This window comes from Cucurbita pepo, chromosome 20 (assembly GCF_057944985.1).
Source record: "Cucurbita pepo subsp. pepo isolate OVF chromosome 20, ASM5794498v1, whole genome shotgun sequence".
Taxonomy (NCBI): Eukaryota; Viridiplantae; Streptophyta; class Magnoliopsida; order Cucurbitales; family Cucurbitaceae; genus Cucurbita; species Cucurbita pepo.
Genome location: NC_141817.1, coordinates 6,309,528 through 6,329,951, shown reverse-complemented (window position 1 = coordinate 6,329,951; position 20,424 = coordinate 6,309,528). Strand labels below are relative to the sequence as shown.

The 20,424-nt window shown below is 34.0% G+C and overlaps 1 protein-coding gene across 1 annotated transcript; it reads right to left on the bottom strand.

Annotated features, from left to right (window-relative positions):
* Positions 1-14,295: 14,295 nt before the first annotated feature.
* Positions 14,296-16,545, bottom strand: LOC111783182 (zinc finger protein WIP3). Its single transcript, XM_023664084.2, has 2 exons — positions 15,915-16,545; positions 14,296-15,297 (listed from the first exon to the last, which is right to left on the bottom strand). Exons 1-2 carry the CDS (start codon positions 16,389-16,391, stop codon positions 14,851-14,853), a joined length of 924 nt encoding a protein of 307 aa, XP_023519852.2. The 5' UTR covers positions 16,392-16,545; the 3' UTR covers positions 14,296-14,850.
* Positions 16,546-20,424: the final 3,879 nt, after the last annotated feature.

Genomic DNA, 20,424 nt, shown 5'->3' with positions numbered 1-20,424 from the left:
AAACCCAACAACCTAGCATTCAAAGTATTGAGGAGGACATACCTTCGTGATAAAGCATCTGCAACAATGTTCTCCTTACCTTGTTTATATCTTATGACATAAGGGAATGTTTCAATAAATTCTAACCACTTAGCATGTCGTCTGTTGAGTTTATTTTGTACTCTCAAATGCTTTAAACTTTCATGATCCGTATGAATAATGAATTCCTTAGGCCAAAGATAATGTTGCCAGGTTTGCAATGCACGAACCAAAGCATAAAGCTCTTTGTCATAAGTTGGATACTTCAAAGATGCACCAGTCAACTTCTCACTAATGAACATTAAAGGTCTTTGATTTTGCATTAATACAGCACCTATCCCTACTCCACTAGCATCACATTCAATTTCAAGAGTAGACTCAAAATTAGGTAATGCAAGCAAAGGAGCAGAACTCAATTTTTCTTTCAAAGTATTAAAAGCAAGTTCTTGATCTTTTTCCCATATAAAGGATACATTTTTCTTAACAAGTTCATTCAAGGGTGAAACAATTGTACTAAAATTCTTAATGCACCTACGGTAGAAACTTGCAAGACCATGAAAACTTCTTACCTCACATTCATTTTTAGGTGTAGGCCAATCTTTTATAGCCTTCACTTTCTCTTCATAAACCTCAACACCATTAGATGAAACTACAAACTCAAGAAAGTTAACTTTTTCTATGCAGAAGCTACATTTCTTTAAATTTACATACAAACATTCATTTCTTAAAGTAGTCGAAACATTGCGTACATGGGTAATATGATCATCTAAAGATTTAGAGTAAACAAGGTTGATATGAACCACAACCAAGGAATTTCCATACCTCAAGGTCCAATTACAAGGACGAGAGCCAAGAAGCTACAACAAACCTTATACAGTTATATTCAAGCTATGGTGAGCTCATCAAAGGAAATTCTAGAAGACGTTGGAGACCTCCCTTATATGTTATGCAAAGTTGAGCTTCAAGACAGAGATGAATTAAATGCACTTTAAGTTGCATTTAATGAACTCCCCTGAATTTATCAAATAGTCCAAGGATGACTAATAAGCACAATTTATTATTTGCATTATTTAATTATAGTTTAACTATTTGTTGTCATATTTAAGCTAGTTTTAAATATAGGAGTTAAGGTTATATTGTAACTCACTTAGGTTACTATATTCCACCATTAACGAGCCATTTTAATATGGAGGTTATGGGTATTTCTCATTTACTAGCCCATTTAATTTTGAAGTTATGTATCACATAGGTTAAGGTTTGTAAAGGCTATATAAAGCCTTCTTTTCTCTGATTAGACATCAGATTTTGAAATTAAGAATAGAATTTCTATTTTAGCTTTGTTGAGAGCTAAACTTTCTTTGCAAATTCTTGTGTTTAAAACTTGCATGTAGAGTCATTCAAGTGGTATTGATCAAACCTCTTGTGGAGTGATTCGAATCACGAGTTTAGAAACGAGTTTTCTTTACTCTTGATCTTGATCATCAAGGTAATCCGTTCCATACTTTTCCTTGGGTTGATTTCCATATCAAAGGTTGTCATCAAAATAAACAACCACAAACTTACCTAAGTATTCTCGTAAGACATGGGTTCATTAGTCTCATGAGTGTATTAGGTGCATTAGTTAATCCAAAAGGCATAACCAACCATTCATAAAGACCATACTTGGTTTTAAAAGCTGTTTTCCACTCATCCCCAATATGCATGCGAATTTGATGATAACCCGATTTTAAATCAATCTTAGTAAAAAGACTACATCCATGCAATTCATCAAGCATATCATCTAATCTAGGAATTGGATGCCTATACTTTATAGTTATCTTGTTTATAGCCCTACAATCAACACACATACGCCAAGAACCATCTTTCTTAGGTACAAGAATAACTGGAATAGAACAAGAACTCAAACTTGCACGTACATACCCTTTAGCAAGGAGTTCACTTACTTGCCTTTGTATCTCTTCAGCCTCCTTTGGATTAGTCCTATATGCTGGTCGGTTTGAAATGGGCACGCTAGGAATGAAGTCAATCTTGTGTTCAATCCCTCTAAGTGGTGGCAAACTACTAGGCAGATCCTCAGAAAATAAATCTTCAAACTCTTGCAAAAGCACAACAAAATCACTAGGCAAAGAAGGGTTAAGCATGTTAGTAAAGTAACAGACCCCTTGCACATAAGTACAAGAATAGTTTGGTTAGAGAGCAAAACATTCCTAGCCTCACTTGATCTAACATACAAGCTTACTGATTTGGCTTTTCTCTCTTGTTTTTCTCTAAGCAGAGTGTTACTCTCTTGCTTTTCACTCAAGCTCTTTTTTTCACTTGATTCTTTTTCAATCTCTGCTTTTGCATTAGCCTCTTACCTTTTCTTTTCAAGTTTGCAATGATCAATAAATACATCTTTTGGAGACAATGGAACAAGAGTAGTTTTTCTATCATTGTGAATAAAAGAGTATCGATTTGCATACCCATCATACATTACCCGACGATCAAATTGCCATGGCCTCCCTAGTAGTAAATCTCCAACATGCATGGATACAACATCACATAAAACATTATCAACATATTTTCCAATAGTAAAAGAAACAAGAGTTTGTTGAGTTACCCGTACTTCCCCAGAATCATTCAACCATTGAAGCTTGTAGGTGATAAGAATCACGGTGTTCCAAATGGACCTATTGCCAAGAAGATTCGTGGATGAATGTAATTCAGATCTCAAATTGAGACGTTTCCTTTAGAAATCCGAGCATCATATTTGTCATTTCTAAGTTTCAAGCAATTCTTGTGGTAGAATTGCACCCGAGCCATTCAATCAAGCCTTGATCAAGTTAGATTGTGGAGTGACTCAATTTAGAACAAGGTTTCCAAATCTTGCTTCTAGATCTTCGATCGTAAGAGGTAATCTAATTCTAGCCTTATCTCTTGGTTGATCCAAATTTCGTATAAGGAGGTGTTAATTACTTTGATTCAAGGGTTCTTGCTTCAACATAAGTTTAGATCGTTGGGCTGAGGATTAGGTTTTCCTTATCAGTTTGGTATCAGAGCCAAGTTAGATTAGGGTTGCCTTATATCCAAATCTTGCTTCTAGATCTTCGATTCTGAATTTTCCTCGTCTTGGTTCATGATTGTACAAACAGTAGTGAAATATGATTTTACACTCAGGGACACTCGTGTTTATACACACAAAGGTAGGCTGTTTGGAAAAGTGACTAAATTATGATTAAGGTAGACTAATACATGGGTAAAGCAATTCTGATAGTAGCAAGCTATTCAAAGCAATCAAGATAAGTTAATTATGAAATAACAACAAAATAAAACAATAAGTGAACAAACAAATAAGAGACACAACGATATTTTAGATTTTGCACACTGAAAAAAAAATCCAAAAAGAAAGGACGTGAAAATTTTAAGAACGATCTAACTCTCCTTTTTACATAATTCGTGAAATTTAGAAGTTATCTTCAAGCATAGATTATGAGAAGAAAAAAAATATCAAACCCAACGGTTCTAGATTTAGATGAATTAAGAAAACGATGTGAATCGAAGTTTATTTGATCTTCAAATAAACATGCAAATGATATAAAAAAAATGATAAATATCGTTTATAATCACAATCGTAAGAACAAATATGATAAGATTTTTTTTTTTTTCAAGATCTCAACGTGATCTTTAGGAAGAAAATGAGAACAAAGTGAAAAGTTGATGAATAATGGCGGAAATGACAACAATAAAATAAATGGACAAATTTAAAGAAAAGATAAACAATTGCAAAAATGAAAGATAAAATCAATTCTAGAGTCGGCCACAAAGATGTAAACCTAGACTCTAATACCAAACTGATAAGGCAACCCTAATCCTCAGCCGAACGAAACAAGCTTAGGTTGAAGCAAGAACCCTTGAATCAAATAATTAACACCTCCTTATACGAAATTTGGATCAACCAAGAGATAAGGCTAGAATTAGATTACCTCTTACAATCGAAGATCTATAAGCAAGATTTGGAAACCTTGTTCTAAATTGAGTCTCCACAATCTAACTTGATCAAGGCTTGATTGAACTGCTCGGGTGCAATTCTACCCCAAGAATTGCTTGAAACTTAGAAAGGGCAAATATGATGCTCAGATTTCTAAGGGAAACGTCTCAATTTGAGATCTGAATTACATTCATCCATGAATCTGAATTTTATATAACATATTGTGGGTATTTATAGTCACCCGACAAAAGACGTTTGTGGACGGGATTTATTCGAGATGTTTGTGGACGGGATTTATTCGAGATGTTTGTGGACGGGATTTATTCCCGATCCCCTTTAATCTCCACAAAGAATAAGTCAAATTGACCATTTTTTCTAATAAATGTTGATGTGCTTGAGTGGTTAATGCGACAGATTTGAAATCAATTGAGCTCTTGTTGACATATTTTTTTGAATCTTCTTGGCAATAGGTCCATTTGGAACACCGTGATTCTTATCATCTTCCCCCTCTTCAGAAGGATTCGTCCTCGAATCAGAAAAAGTAGTCATCTTCTTTCCGTCACCTCCTTTTGAAATGTTTTGATCAAATCTGCATGCTTCCATCTTCGGCCAACAAAAGTGTTTATGCAACATCTTATAAACTTTATTAATCATAAGATGTCTCATTAAGGCACCACCATATGCTTGTCAAAAACAAATCTTTTATAAAGCATTTAGGAATACAAAGCATACTCTTTGTAATTAAAAATTTATGAAACACATAATAATCATCCACCACTTTTTTTTTGCTAAGACAAGATGCATAAATAGTTCAAAGTCTTTGTCATCTCTATATAATTCAATAATATGCTCAACTCAAAGAATTTTTGCAGTAAGAGAAGTAAAGATCATACCTTTTAGATAACACATGAGCTACTATATTATCCTTACCTTGCTTATACTTGATGACATACGAAAATGTTTCAATAAATTCCAACCACTTTGCATGTCGACGGTTCAGTTTGCTTTGACCCTTCACATACTTCAAGTTTTCATCAAAGTGGATCACAAATTCTCTAGGCCATAAGTAGTGTTGCGGCACATGCAATATATGAACTACAAACAATTCTTTATCATAGGTAGGGTATTTCAATGTTGCCCCATTTAGTTTTTCACTAAAATACACTAACGGCTTTTCATCTTGAATTAAAACAACATTTATGACCAAACCACATGCATCACATCCAATTTCAAAAGTTTTATAAAAAAGCTAGGCAAAACAAATAATGATGCATTGCTTAATTTGTTCCTAAGCAAATTGAATGCATTCTCTTGCATTAAGTCATTCAATAGTTCAGTTATGGTTCTAAAATCATTTATAAATCTCTTATAGAGGTTAGCTAACTCATGAAAACTCTGAACTTTACGTGCACTCTTTGGTGTTGGCAAATCCATAATGAATTTAACTTTGTCTCTATCTAATGCTATTCTACTTTTATCAACTATAAAGCCAATAGAGTGAACTTTTTCCATGCAAAAACTACCCTTCTTAAAATTAAATTTCTCTTTTCTATGTGTAATCAAAACTAATTTAACATGCTCCACATGCTTAAGCAAAATCTTCAAATAAATTATAATATCATCAATATAAACAACAACATGTTTTCTCATATATTTTCTCAAAACATTATATATTAAGCGCATAGGTGTACTAGGAGCATTAGTTAACCTAAAAGGCTTAACAAGTCATTCAATAGTTCATTCAATATAAACAACAACATTCTTTTTCATTAAGTCATTTAATAGTTCAGTTATGGTTCTAAAATCATTTATAAATCTCATATAGAGGTTACCTAACTCATGAAAACTCCGAACTTTATACGTGCACTCTTTGGTGTTGGCAAATCCATAATGAATTTAACTTTGTCTCTATCTAATGCTATTCTACTTTTATCAACTATAAAGCCAATAGAGTGAACTTTTTCCATGCAAAAACTACCCTTCTTAAAATTAAATTTCTCTTTTCGATGTGTAATCAAAACTAATTTAACATGCTCCACATGCTCAAGCAAAATCTTCAAATAAATTATAATATCATCAATATAAACAACAACATGTTTTCTCATATATTTTCTCAAAACATTATATATTAAGCGCATAGGTGTACTAGGAGCATTAGTTAACCTAAAAGGCTTAACAAGTCATTCATACAATCCAAACTTAATTTCGAAAGTTGTTTTCCATTCATCTCCTACATGCATTCTAATTTGATGATATCCAGCTTTCAAAATAATCTTTATAAATAGACACGAATCATGCAATAAATCAAGCATATCGTCTAGCCTAGGAATAGGATGTCGATACTTTACCGTGATTTTGTTGATGACTCTATTATCCATGCATATGCGCCAAGTTTCATCTTTCTTTGGCACCAACAAGTCTCGTATAAAACATGGACTCAAACTTTCTGGTACATAGCCCTTCTCCATGAGCTCCTCCACTTGCCTTTGAATTTCTTTTGTCTCAGTTGGATTGACTCGATAAGCTGGCTTATAAGGAATGATATTCCTTGGAATGAAGTCTATTTTATGTTCAGTACCTCTAATGGGAGGTATTTCTTTATCTTGAAACATGTCTTCAAATTCCTGTAAAAGAAATTGAAAAACACTTGGCAAAGCCAAGTTGTTATAGTTAGAGGTCAAAAATCCTCCATTGTACATAAGTACAAAGATCGATTTTTGTGAAAACATTCTCACCTCTCTAACTGGAGCCAAATAATTATATCTCTCTTCCTTTTTTTCTTCAATTTCATCTCTTTTTTCATTCTTCTTTTTTTCTCTTTGATTTTTCTCTATTTTTTCACTCAACTCTTGTTTTTCTTTTAACTCTTTTTCCTCAAACTCTTTCTTTCCTTCCTCCAATTTTAATTGATCAGCAAATACATTTGCATAACTCAAAGGTACAAGAGTGGTTTTTCTACCATCTTTTACAAAAGAATACCTATTCAAATAGCCATCATACATAACCCTCCTGTCAAATTGCCATGGTCGGCCAAGCAATATATCTCCAGCTTGCATTGGTCATACATCACAAAGAACTTCATCTTTATATTTTCCCAAAGTAAAAGATATTAAAGCTTGGGAAACTACCTTCATTGTTCCACTATCATTGAGCCATTGGAGCTTGTAAGGTTTAGGATGATCTTGGGTTGGAATTTGTAACCTTTTGATCAACATGGTACTTACAACATTGGTGCAACTTCCACTATCAATGACAAGACTACAAGCAGTCCCCTTGACGAAACACCGCGTGTGGAACAGGTTGTCTCTTTGTCATCAACATCACTCTCCGTAACTTGAGTTTTAACAAGTCTTCTTGTTATAAGTGCCAAATGAATCCCATCTTACAGTTCCTCCTCATTCTTCTGGACTTCTTCAACTAGATCATTGATCTCCCTTCCATTTTTCTCGTCTTGGTTCATGATTGTACAAACAGTAGTGAAATATGTTTAGGACCTCAGACACTCAACTCACTGATTTTACACTCAGGATCACTCGTGTTTATACACACAAAGGTAGGCTGTTTAGGTAAGTGACTAAATTATGATCAAGGTAGGCTAATATATGGGTAAAGCAATTCTGATAGTAGCAAGCTATTCAAGGCAATCAAGATAAGTTAATTATGAAATAACAACAAAATAAAACAAGAAGTGAACAAACAAATAAGAGACAAAGATATTTTTGGATATAATTGCACACTGAAAAAAATGAATTCCAAAGAGAATGGTCGTGAAGATCGAACACAACAATTCCAGATTTATATGCTTTAGGGAGAAATGAGAATTGAAATTTATTTGATCTTCAAATAAACGTGAAAATGGTCTAATGATAAGGATTTATTAAGAACAATATGATAAGGATTTTTTTTTTCTTTCAAGATCTAAATATGATCTTTAACGGGACACTAAGAACAAGTAGAAAGATAATGAAGAACGTTGGAAATGACAGTAAGAAAATAAATGACAGATTTAAGGAGACGATAAACAATAGTGGAAATTAAAGATAAAATCAATTCTAGAGTGAGCCACAAAGATGCAACCTACGCTCTGATACCAAACTAATAAGGCAAACCTAATCCTCTGCCCAACGATCCAAGCTTAGGTTGAAGCAAGAACCCTTGAATCAAAGTAATTAACACCTCCTTATACGAAATTTGGATCAACCAAGAGATACGGCTAGAATTAGATTACCTCTTACGATCGTGGATCTAGAAGCAAGATTTGGAAACCTTGTTCTAAATTGAGTCACTCCACAATCTAACTTTATCAAGGCTTGATTGAATGGCTCGGGTGCAATTCTACCACAAGAATTGCTTGAAACTTAGAAATGGCAAATATGATACTCGGATTTCTAAGAAAAACGTCTCAATTTGAGATCTGAATTACATTCATCCACGAATCTTCTTAGCAATAGGTCCATTTGGAACACCGTGATTCTTATCAGTAGGGTCTTGGATGTGGTTGTGTCTTTAAATTAAGTCTTTTGACCAGAATGGAACTCACAACATTGGTGCAACTACTGCTATCAATGACAACACTACAAGGTACAGATTGAACAAGACACCGAGTTTGAAACAAGTTCTCTCTTTGGTCTAGGCCGTCCTCCTTAATGTGGGTGTTTAGAGCTCGTCGAGTAACCAAAGATATATGTGTAGGGTCCTATTCACTAAACTCCTCACTCTCATCAGTTTCCTCATTTATGTCGTCATGTGCCTCGTCATCCGCAACAATTTCTCCCTCCTTGATGGTCATAATTCTTGCATTTGGGCAATCTCTACTATAGTGTCCTACCCCTTGACATCTCCAACACTTTAAATCTCTATTTCGAACATTAGACTTTTCTACTTTTTCTTTCCCTGTTCTAGAACTCTCTCCTTTCTCAAATTTAGCTCGAGGCTTCTCATTAATCTCTTGATTTCTATGCTTATAATCAATGTTCTTACTATCCTTTTTCCATGTAGAAGTAGAATTGGGAAAAGTTTTAGAAGAATACCGTTGAGACCTTCGTTGGATTTGCCTCTCGATCTTAATTGCAATGTGTAACAACTCCTTAATACTAGAATAAGGCTGTAAATTAGTCTTGTCCGCAATTTCTGTGTTTAACCCATTAAGAAACCGCGCCATGAGAGGCTCCATGTCCTCATCGAGGCAAGTCGATCCATCAATGTATCCATCTCCTTGTAATAATCCTCCACAGATTTGCGTCCTTGTTTCAATGCTTGAAGCTTTTGCGCCATGTCCCGTGGAACAAAACGCTTCCTCATGGACTCTTTGAACTCGTACCATGAATCAATTGGTGCTTCAAGATTTCTTCTCCTACTTGACATCAATTTATCCCACCAAATCTGAGCATATTGTTTGAATTGAGCAATGCATAACAGTACCTTCTTTTCATCACTAAAATTATGATAGTTGAACACCGACTCTACCATTTTCTCCCATTCAAGGTACTCCTCTGGATCGGTTTTGCCATAAAACTTGGGAAGTTTTAATTTGATGCTCCCCACGTTATGATCAATTCTATCATCATAAGGAACTCGTTGTTGTAAATTATGATACCTTCTTCCATGGTCTCTCCCTCGCATCAAGCCATGACCAACCGCATGTGGATTATCCTCGTGGTGATCAGAATTGTCGCCCTCATATGTATCTGTTGAGGGCATAGGTAGCGGAATCCTCTGTCGAGCTTGATTTTGAATCTCCAATCTTCCTATTCGATCGGTCAACTCTTCTATTCCTCGAATTAGTCTTTTCATGGTTTGTTGTTGTGCTCTCTCAATCGTGCATCAGTAATGTCAGGATTGTCGTCTGGATTTTCCATACTACAAAAGAAATGTAAAAGAAAAAAGGACCTCACAAGCGCTCCCTCACGTGTATTCACTTTAAATGTAGTTCACTCGTGTTTAGCACTCAACACTCGAATCAATGTGTCACTCCCTTACAAACTCACCCTCACAATTGAGCACACACAAATCACACTCCAAAAAAACAAATTGGGATATGAGACAAGCTATGTTATAGAGCTAAGTGCAATTCAAAGTGAATAGACAGCACACTCAACACATAAACAAGGGTATTAAAGGAGCAATCCGAATATCGACAAAGAAACAAATTAAAGAAAGAAAATGATTAAGGACTAATTTAGATGTAGTAACATATGAGAGTTACATATAAGAATCAAGAGGAAAAAAGAAAGACATTTAACATCAATAAGCTTTCTTTCATTCAATGGTTTTTTTTTCTTTCTTCTGATTGGCAAAATCTAATCAATTTACCAAATAGAAAATTGATTTAAAAGATCTTAAAGAAGAACAAAGTGTTGATAAGATCCAGATCTAACACTTCAAAGAAGATAAGAAATGTATTTTTTTTTTTTTTGTTATATATTTTTGTGATAGAATATGAACATTCTACACAAACTGAGAAAAAAAAATTATAAGAGAATTAAAAGAGATAAGCGCAATGAAACATATATCCGATCTTGAGCCTAAAGCTCTCATAACAAAATGATATGGAAATCAATCCAAGGGAAACTATGGAACGAATTACCTTGATGATCAAGATCAAGAGTAATGAAAACTCGTTTCTAAACTCGTAATTCGAATCACTCCACAAGAGGTTTGATCAATACCACTTGAATGACTCTACATGCAAGTTCTAAACACAAGAATTTTACAAAGAAAGTTTACCTCTCAACAAAGCTAAAATAGAAATTCTATTCTTAATTCCAAAATCTGATGTCTAATCAAAGAAAAGAAGGCCTTTACAACTTTAACCTATTGATACATAACTCCCAAATTAAATGGGCTAGTAAATGAAAAATACCCATAACCTCCCTGTTAAAATGGCTAGTTAAGGGTGTTATATAGTAACCTATGTGGGTTACAATATAACCTTAACTCCTATATTTAAAACTAGCTTAAATATGACAAATAAATAGTTAAACTATAATTAAATAATGCAATTAATAAAATGTGCTTATTGACTTATCATTGGACTAGTTTCATAAATTCAGCGGAGTTCATTAAATGCAACTTAAAGTGCATTTAATTCATCTCTTTCTGCTCAACTTTGCACAACATATAAGGGAGGTCTCCAGCATCTTCTAGAATTTCCTTTGATGAGCTCACCATAACTTGAATATAACTGTATAAGGTTTGTTGTAGTTTCTTGGCTCTTGTCATTGTAATTGGACCTTGAGGTATGGAAATTCCTTGGTCGTGGTTCGTATCATTCTCCCCCTCTTGAGAAGGATTCGTCCACAAATCCAAGCCATCACTTACATCAAAAGGACTCAAATCAACAACATTAAAAGTTGTACTAACACGGTACTTACCTAGTAAATCAATTTTATAAGCATTGTCGTTGATACACTCAAGAACTTGAAAAGGTCCATCTCCTCGTGGTAAAAGCTTAGATTTTCTTTGAGTAGGAAATCTTTCTTTTTGGAAATGCACTCAAACCCAATCTCCTTGCTTGAAGATGACAATCTTACGTCCTTTATTAATTTGGGTGGCAACCTTGGAATTTTGTTTCTCAATTTGTTCTTTCACTTGCTTGTGCAGTTTATGAACAAACTCAAGTCGTGTGCCTCATCATTTTTTATGAACAAACTCAGCATCATTTGCATTTGTTTGCATTTTTGCATGGCCCCAATAGTGGGGTCACTTACTAAGTATTATTCGAAATACTCAGGTCCTGTGCCTCATCATTTTTTAGGTAAAGGCAAGGCGCCCATGTACGATTGACGGTGGCATTGCAAGTAAAGACCATGAAACGTTCATAGGATAGATGCATATTTAAATTCCTAAATTTAGGTTATAATAAGTTGTATTGCATTTTATCTAATTTATTTCATATTTATTTTTAATTATTTTCCATTGTTATGTATTGAAGAAGTAAGAACATGCCTTGTTTTCAAGTTGAAGCTGTTTAATAATTCTTCGAATTTTATGCTCTAAATGATGTCATTTTAAGAGTTATTTTGCATATGAGCTTAACATGAAACGTTAGTAACAACTCTAGTAAGTAAAAATTTATGGTCGTTACACTAATGATGATATTTTAACTGATGACACTTTCAATTTTATGAATTTAAATCTCAAACTTGAATGGTTGTATCAATTTACACCCTCAATTAAGTTTCTGTTACAAACATTGTGAAAAAAGTTAATCATGCACGTTTGAAGTCACATTCTCCTCTAAAGTAATTGTTTATCATTTTTTGAAAGAAATATAAAAAAAATCACTAAAACAGGTGACCACCATCATTAAAATCAAGAACCCTAACTTTTAAAATTGAACCCACACAAAAATAAAGTTTGTATCACTTCGCACCTTAAATAAGCTTTGTTTCTACCAAAAGTCATATATTGAGTAAAGCCCTAATTTGAAATTGAACAACTCTCCATAATAAAATGAAAAAAAGCAACATAATAATAAAAAAATAAAAAGCTAAAAAACACCTCGATGAATCGATTATAATTGTTTTTTAAACAACAAAAAAACACAAATCAGTTTTGGGCATGCATAAAACTTCTCCGGCAAGAATTGTTGTCGGATGAAAGTCCCACATCGGCTAATTTAGGGAATGATGATAAATTTATCTCCATCATTGGTACGAGGCCTTTTGGGGAATATCAAAGCAAAACTATGAGAACTATTAGAGTTATGCCCTAAACTTAGCCGTGTCAAAGGAAAAAGGAGTCGAGCCTCCCGCATCAACTAATTTATAATCAAAGAATAATTAAATTGATAGACGATGAAATACGAGAGGAGAAGTGGGTTTTGTTTGGTAAAAGCTAAATGAAAATGGTGAAATGATGGTTGAATTCATGAAGGGAAAGGGAAATTGGTGTGGTTGGATATAGGAGTTAAGGGTTAGGTAAGATGTGAATCACAAGTTGATATGTATACTTTTATAAAATCTATAATCATGATTCATGGAGAGTCCCCATTTTTATTCTTTTACTTTTTTTATTTCCCTTTATTTATTTATTCATTTTTAATTTTCTTTTTTAAAACAAGTTTATTTATGCATCTTCAAAATTAAAAATGAAATATTTTTTTTATTTTTCTAAATTTTATTTTTAATTTTAAAATATAACAAAAATAGTAATTGAAAAATAAAATAAAATAAGAATTTATTTCCCGACAAAACATGGTGGAGCTCCATTACCTTAAAGAAAAATTAAAATATATTTTAGTATTTTTGGGTCACCTTTTCAAAGTTATAGTCAAGCCTAACTCTCACATATTCACACTTCTAACCCTCTTTTTTTCCAAAATTGCCAAAAGGGTCCTTTTGAGATTTGCTTTTACACAGCTTAGGGCATTCAATTCCTTCTAATGATTTGGTCACGGAATTCAAATAACTAATATATATATAATTCATATTTCAAATATTAATAATAATGTTTTTTTTTTTTTTTTTTTTTTTTTTTTTTTTTGTTCTTTCCAAATATTATTAATTAGTGCCGCTAATCTCTGTTGGTGGGTTATTTGGTGAAAGCCTCCAAGTTGGACTCTCTTTTTTTTAACTTTCCCATTTTGGTGTTGACAATAAGCAACTTAACAAATGTATCAAAAATTATACAAACGTGTTGAACCAACTCGAATGGGAAGGAAAAGTGTAACGATCTATACTCAAGATTTAGAATCAGTATCCGACACCTGATGATCACGTTACTTACCACTTGTTTCTAAGAGGGAAGACTATCTCGTATATCGACAAGAGTTCTTTCACTCACATGCATCTTCAAAAAATTCCTAACAAGTCGCTCAATATAAAACACGTTTTACTTTGGAGTTTCTGTGGGTGAACTACTGAACAGAAGATACTCATTGTTGGTATAGGTAGTGACTTCCAATTCTTTTAAGCCTTTGTTAACCATCTTATTTTCAAGATCGCTTTCATTCTATAATAGCTCAAGCCCACCGCTAGCAAATATTGTCCTCTTTGGATTTTCCCTTTCGGGCTTTCTTTTTAAAACACATCTGTTAGGGATAGGTTTCCACACCCTTATAAAGAATGTTTCGTTCCCCTCTTCAACCAATGTAGGATCTCAGACATTCAGATGTGGTCTCAGTTTATTCATGAACTCATCCTTTACTTGGGTGCCACAATGTGTCTGCTAGGGCTAGGGAGAGGTCTCCACATCCTTCTTATAAAGAATGTTTCATTTCCCACTCCAACCGATATACAATCTATTTAAGAGTTTAATACAAACGTTTCTGAATTTAAACAAGAACAAACAGAGAGAAAGAACGGATATCGATGCAAATATCGAATAGACTTGATATTAAAGTTCAAGCACCATAGATAGATAATTACCATAAAAATTTCTCATAAAAGTCCTTCACATAAGAAAGGGAGAGAGAAATCAGAAACATATATAAAGAGAGAGTGTTACAACCTTGATATGAAAGATTGCCACTTTATAATAAGCAATGAAGCTGATGAATTTCCTCCATAAAAGAGAGACAATCAAATCCATCTCAAGAGAAGAAAATTCGCCTACTTCATCACTTGTACTTGTAGCAATCCCTTATTTGAAAACCCTAAACTAAATATCTCACTGTGCTCGGTAGCAAATCGTTCCCTCTCGAGCTTCTACGAACACGATTCAATTCGATCGTCACAATGTAGTTGTCTCGTCCAATTACACAACCATACTGAACTATCAATCACATTGTGTCAATCTCCAAATAATCTCTCCTCGAACGCCCAACGGTCGGAGAATGTTTTGCTACCAAGCACGAGTTAAGATACGATCATAGTTGCATCAGAAGAGATAAACCCTAATAGATATTATAAGTTAAAGAGAGGCTAATAATGAGTAGCAAACTCATGTTCTTGATCAGACCCAGTGAGGCATTCTTTGTCATCTTCAAACCCATCAAGAGGGCAGGTAGGGTTATGGCCTTTTCCAAAGGATCTAATATGATCTTTAAGAGATCTTTTATGTTTGAAATCTGAGCCACAGCTGCAATACCAAAGCTTCCCACAATTCTTTTCATGGGTTCTCCAATCTCCTTTAACAGCCAAAGTTTTGCCACATTTTCTACACATAAATGGCTTAGATCCATGCTTCCTTTTGTAATGGGTTTGAAGAGTTCTAAAGTCCTTCAATGGCTTGGCTCTTGGATGATTAATGTTGTTCTTGCACCCATGAGCACAGCAATAACATGGTAGCCTTAGCATTGCTGCTGGCTGTGATCCTCTAAGAGATTCTGGGCCTTTTCTGTACTCCGAGCCATGTCCCCACATGTGCATCTAAAACACACAATACCATAATTCAATGTTAAAAAAGTATATATATAAATACACATTTTGAGTTTCAACATTGCAAATCTTAATTATTGCTTCTTTTTTTGTTTTATCTTTTCTAATTGAGAATTTCCTTCCGGGTTTTTAAAACACGTCTACTAGAGAGAGGGTTCTACACCTTTATAAAGAATGTTTCGTTCTTCTCACAACCGACGTGGGATCTCACAATCCACCCCGTGTTCTCTAATCGATGTGGGACCTCAATCCACCCCCCTTTGGAGCCAGCATCCTTGCTGACACACCACCTCGTGTCCACCCTCTTCGGGCTCAACCTCCTCGCTGGTACATCGCCCGGTGTCTGGCTCTAATATCATTTGTAACAGCTCAAGTCCACCGCTAGTAGATATTGTCCTCTTTGGACTTTTCCTTTCGGCTTCCCCTCAAGATTTTTAAACGAGTCTACTAGGAAGAAGCTTTCACACCCTTATAAAGAGTGTTTCGTTCTCCTCCCCACTCGATGTGGGATCTCACCGTTCTACTTTTAAGTTATCATTTGTAAAAGAGCTTAGAAAGGATTATAAACAAGAAATAAAAGATAATTAGACAACTTTAATCATAATTACCTGCATGTTATTGTATCTATTAAAAGATTTGTTGCAGATGGAGCAAGCAAATTGCATCGGACCGACAAGGATCTGAGCCGGCGTTGGTATCCAAAACCTTCCTTGAGTATTAAAATTAGAGAAGCTTTTCTTCATTTCTTCTTTCTTTACAAAACCATTCATATTCCCATCACCAAAATTAGGGACATCACCAACATTTGGAAGCCCAATGTGCAAACCCACTTCTACTTTCACCAAATCTTCATCTTCCTCTTTAATTCCCAAGCCTTTTCTTTCCCGATCTCGAATTCGACCCCGTTCTTCATCTTTCTCCGTGAACAAAGGCAGGCACCTTTGGGCGGTCGTCGGAGATATCAAATCTCGATCGGAGGACGAGGAAGAGGACGAAGAAAGGGAAGAAGAGAGAGAAATGGAGGGTTTAAGCCATTCTATGAAAGTTATGTGGTTTTCTTGTGCCATGTGATTCCTCAAACCCATATCTTCAAAGGGTTAACATAAAAATCTCATCTTGAAATGTTGAACAAAAAAAGAGAAGAGAAAAACATAAGCTTTATAAAGGATTGATAATCAAATGATGAACAAAAGGTGGTTTTGGTTTGTCTTTTTTTCCCCTATCATCTTTTTTCTCAATCTTTTTGTGGCTTTTGGGTATGATAGTAAATGGTGGGGTTAGGAAAAACGACGACATGTAGGGAAAGAATTGAGAATCCAAGAGATGAAGTCTTGAGGACGACTGTTGATAAAGTAAACTACACGTCGTTTACCTTTTTTTTTTCTTTTAATTTTTGTAATAAAGTATGTAAATTTGGTTTTCTTTTTTCAAAAATCAATCTAGTGAAATTTGACCCAAATCTCTTAATTTTTTTCTTTTAAATGCTACCAATTACACCAAACTTGGAGAAGCAAGAGGTGGGAGAAGCATTATAATTCTAAGTCAATACCTAGAAAAGGCAAAGGTATATATATTTATAAGAACTATTTTATGAATTTGCATTGAATTCTAATTGTGAAAATTGAATAAAGGATGGATACATGAATGTACTGAGATTATATCTAAATAAAAGTACGGATCCAAAATAAATAAGGTTGTTGGAAAGAGGGGGTGAGAATTCCGACGACTCGTTGGAATTCTCACACACTCACCATACACGTTTTTTTCCCCAATGCCAAGAACACGCCAACGACCTTTAGCCGCACCTCACAAAATCTACTTACAAAGAAAATATTATGATATAGAGAAAATGAGGGAGAAGAAGAAAAGACTGTTAGTTTACCTCATGACGAGAATGACGTTGACAACCACCCGTCGAGACTCATGGCGTCGTATAGTGTAGATAACACCATGGAAAAGAGGACTAACAAGTCATGGAACATCTTGATGCACATGAGTGATTACTACTGAACTGTGTCGTAACTTTGCTGGCGATTGCTAGTGCAACTCTCTATGCGCAGGTTCGAACCTTGGTAGGTAAAGAGGGAGTTGGAGGGGGTATCAAAAAGAACATTATTTAGAGTTCTTAAAACAATAAAATGAGTTGAAATAATATAGAAAAAATGGTTTTACGTAAATTTAATTTATGGAGAATGTCACTTGAAGAGTTTGTCACAATAGGTTCGTTAAATTTTCTTTTTCTTTTATCCTGATTTTGTTACCATTATTTAGATTTTAATTATAAATTAAATACCAAGAAGAAGAAGAAAAAAAAGAAAAAGAAAAAAGAAAAAAAGTGAATGCGAAGAAAATAAAAAGGAAAACACAGGGCGGAGACACAAAAATGAGTAAAACAAATAGACGAAAGAAAATGGAATATCTGAAAAAGTATGGATTATAGAATTATAAAAAAATAAAAAATAAAAAACAGTTTTTGGATGGTATGATTTAAGTAGTTGACATATTTTTTAATTTAAGTTTTACTTAGAAACAATAAAACATGAAATTCGATTTTTATTGAGACAATTAATTGATTATTTAAAATATGTGTACCCTTGACATAAGTGAGAACGAATTTAAAGTACAAAAACATACAAATTTGGAGCTAGATAGAACTTTGGCTAAGGCCAACCAAATAACTGGCTTTACTATCGCCTCGGTTGGAAGACTTTTCTTATGTATGATGACGCATCCCAATAACCCTTACATGTGTCATTTATGTTTTATGTTGTATGATGATGTAATGATGTTATATGCTGATGTGATGATGTTATATGATGATGTGATGATGATATGATGTTGTGATGAAGTATATGATGATGTGAGATGTTGACATGATGTTGACATGATATGATGACCTGACGGTGGTGATTCATGATAACATAATGATGTAAGATGCATAATGATGAAATGATGTAATATGATGATATTACATATTAAGATGATGTGCATGTATTAAATATCATGATGCATTATGACGATGAGTTTTCTAAGACACAACTCTAAATGATGTAAATGATGATAAACATATGAAGCTCAATGCATGTATTTTACCAAGGGTAATGTGTGAATGATGTATAAGATTTTGTCATAAAAATGATTTAAAGATGAAAATCATAGGGAACTCATGCATATTGTGTGTTCATATACATCGAGTTACTTCCCCATTTATGATGATGAGTACAGCGCATACACTATGATGATGATAATCATCATCATGCCTCACATGATATTCAAGAGTTTGCTGACCTTCAGACGTCGGGCTACGGACAGCTAGCCCGACTATGATGGATCTAGGGGGTGCAAACCGCTTGGGGACTCACGCTCGCATGTGTGGGTCGTGTGTAGAAAGTATTACACATCCAATTTTGTTTGGTCTGGAGGCTTCCTCTATCATGGTTTTAACGATTGGTCTCTAATCATGAGTTGCATGTGTTTGCATTCCTTGACACCAATAGTGGGGTCATTTACTGAATATTTTATAAAATACTAAATCATGTGCTATTTTTACTTTGTCAGGTAAAGGCAAAGTACTCCTGTATGGCTGACGACGACATCACAAGTAAAGACCGTCATATGCACAGAATAGTTGTATTTAAATTTTTAGACCATAGGTTAGTAGAAGACATTTTTCAATTTTAATATTTACTTTGTTTTATTTTATATTTCCGTTAGGTGCTTTAAAGACTTTTTGAAACATGTAAGTCCGTGACAATGTTTTAAGATGATGTTTGAAATGCATATTTTCGCATAAAAGATGATGTTATGAAGATGGTAGCGACTTTAGGTTAATAGAAATCTAAGGTCATTAAAGTTGGTATTAGAGCTTTACGTCATTCTGTAGACTAGCCTACAAGATAGGCTTGACATGTTCCATAGTCTCACGGTCGATTCCCTGTCACCGTCAGGTATGTCATGCGTAAGATAAGAAAAGGAAATGTCGTTGATTGCTTATGTTGTTACTACTTGGTCATTATAAAATATAACACAATAAAATTTTGACACCATTGACTGTATTATAGTTGACTACATTATTGTGGACTTAATTCTATGTTAATCACTTAGTTCTATGTTAGTCATAATATAGAATATGATATGATTTACCTGGCATGAAATATGAATGTTAATTTGATATATTCATGGTGTTTAGATTTAGCAAGGTTGAGTGAGGAGATATAGTTTTAGTAAACTACTAAATGATAGTGTAGGCATGAAAATGATTTTGTTAAGAAAGGTTAGATGTTTCATTTAGACGTCTCAAACATTGTTAAACTACGTAATATTATGACCATAGAGATAGAAAGGGATGTACCAACGTATACTAACGAGTAAGTAGTATCAAATGAATATGACCATGAAAGCTTGATAGATGTCAATATCTATAGTCCGCTATAGATATAAAAAGTGGTAGTGTTGAAAGAAAATTCCATCACTATGAAGTATCTAAATATGAAATTAAAGTATCGGTGTGAACAATATATATATATATATATATATATATATATATATATATATATATATGTATATATGTATTTAAGCTAACACCACAAAAGTCGAACACATTGTTTATTTAAATAGATTTGTGAATGACACACAGTGTTAAAATATCATCCCTAATAGTCAACCCAACTAATTGGATGAGCCCATCTACATTTATTTTAATAAAATGATTTAGGTATTTTAAAATAAGGATAACCCGATATTTTAGGGAGAGACGTAGATATTTTAGGAAGAGACGTAGATATTTTAGAAAAAAGATTATTTTTTAGGAGTAGATTGCTTAGACTCAGTATAAATACCCCTCCACTTTACCTAGGTTTTCATCCCAAGAAGTACAGATCAGTAGTATTCTACAGGGTGTCTTGTAATCACTTCTCTATTAGTCTTAATAAAGAGTGCAAGTGTTTCCCACAGAGAGTTTTGTTCAACAATCTGATATCAGAGTGAGGTTAGTGTAGGTTGTCTGATCTCTCTAGTATCAGAGTGAGGTTAGTGTAGGTTGTCTAATCTCTTTGAATTCTTATACTCTTCGTTGTAGCTCTGTATGATCTTCCATATCAGAAACAATTTCTTGAGATT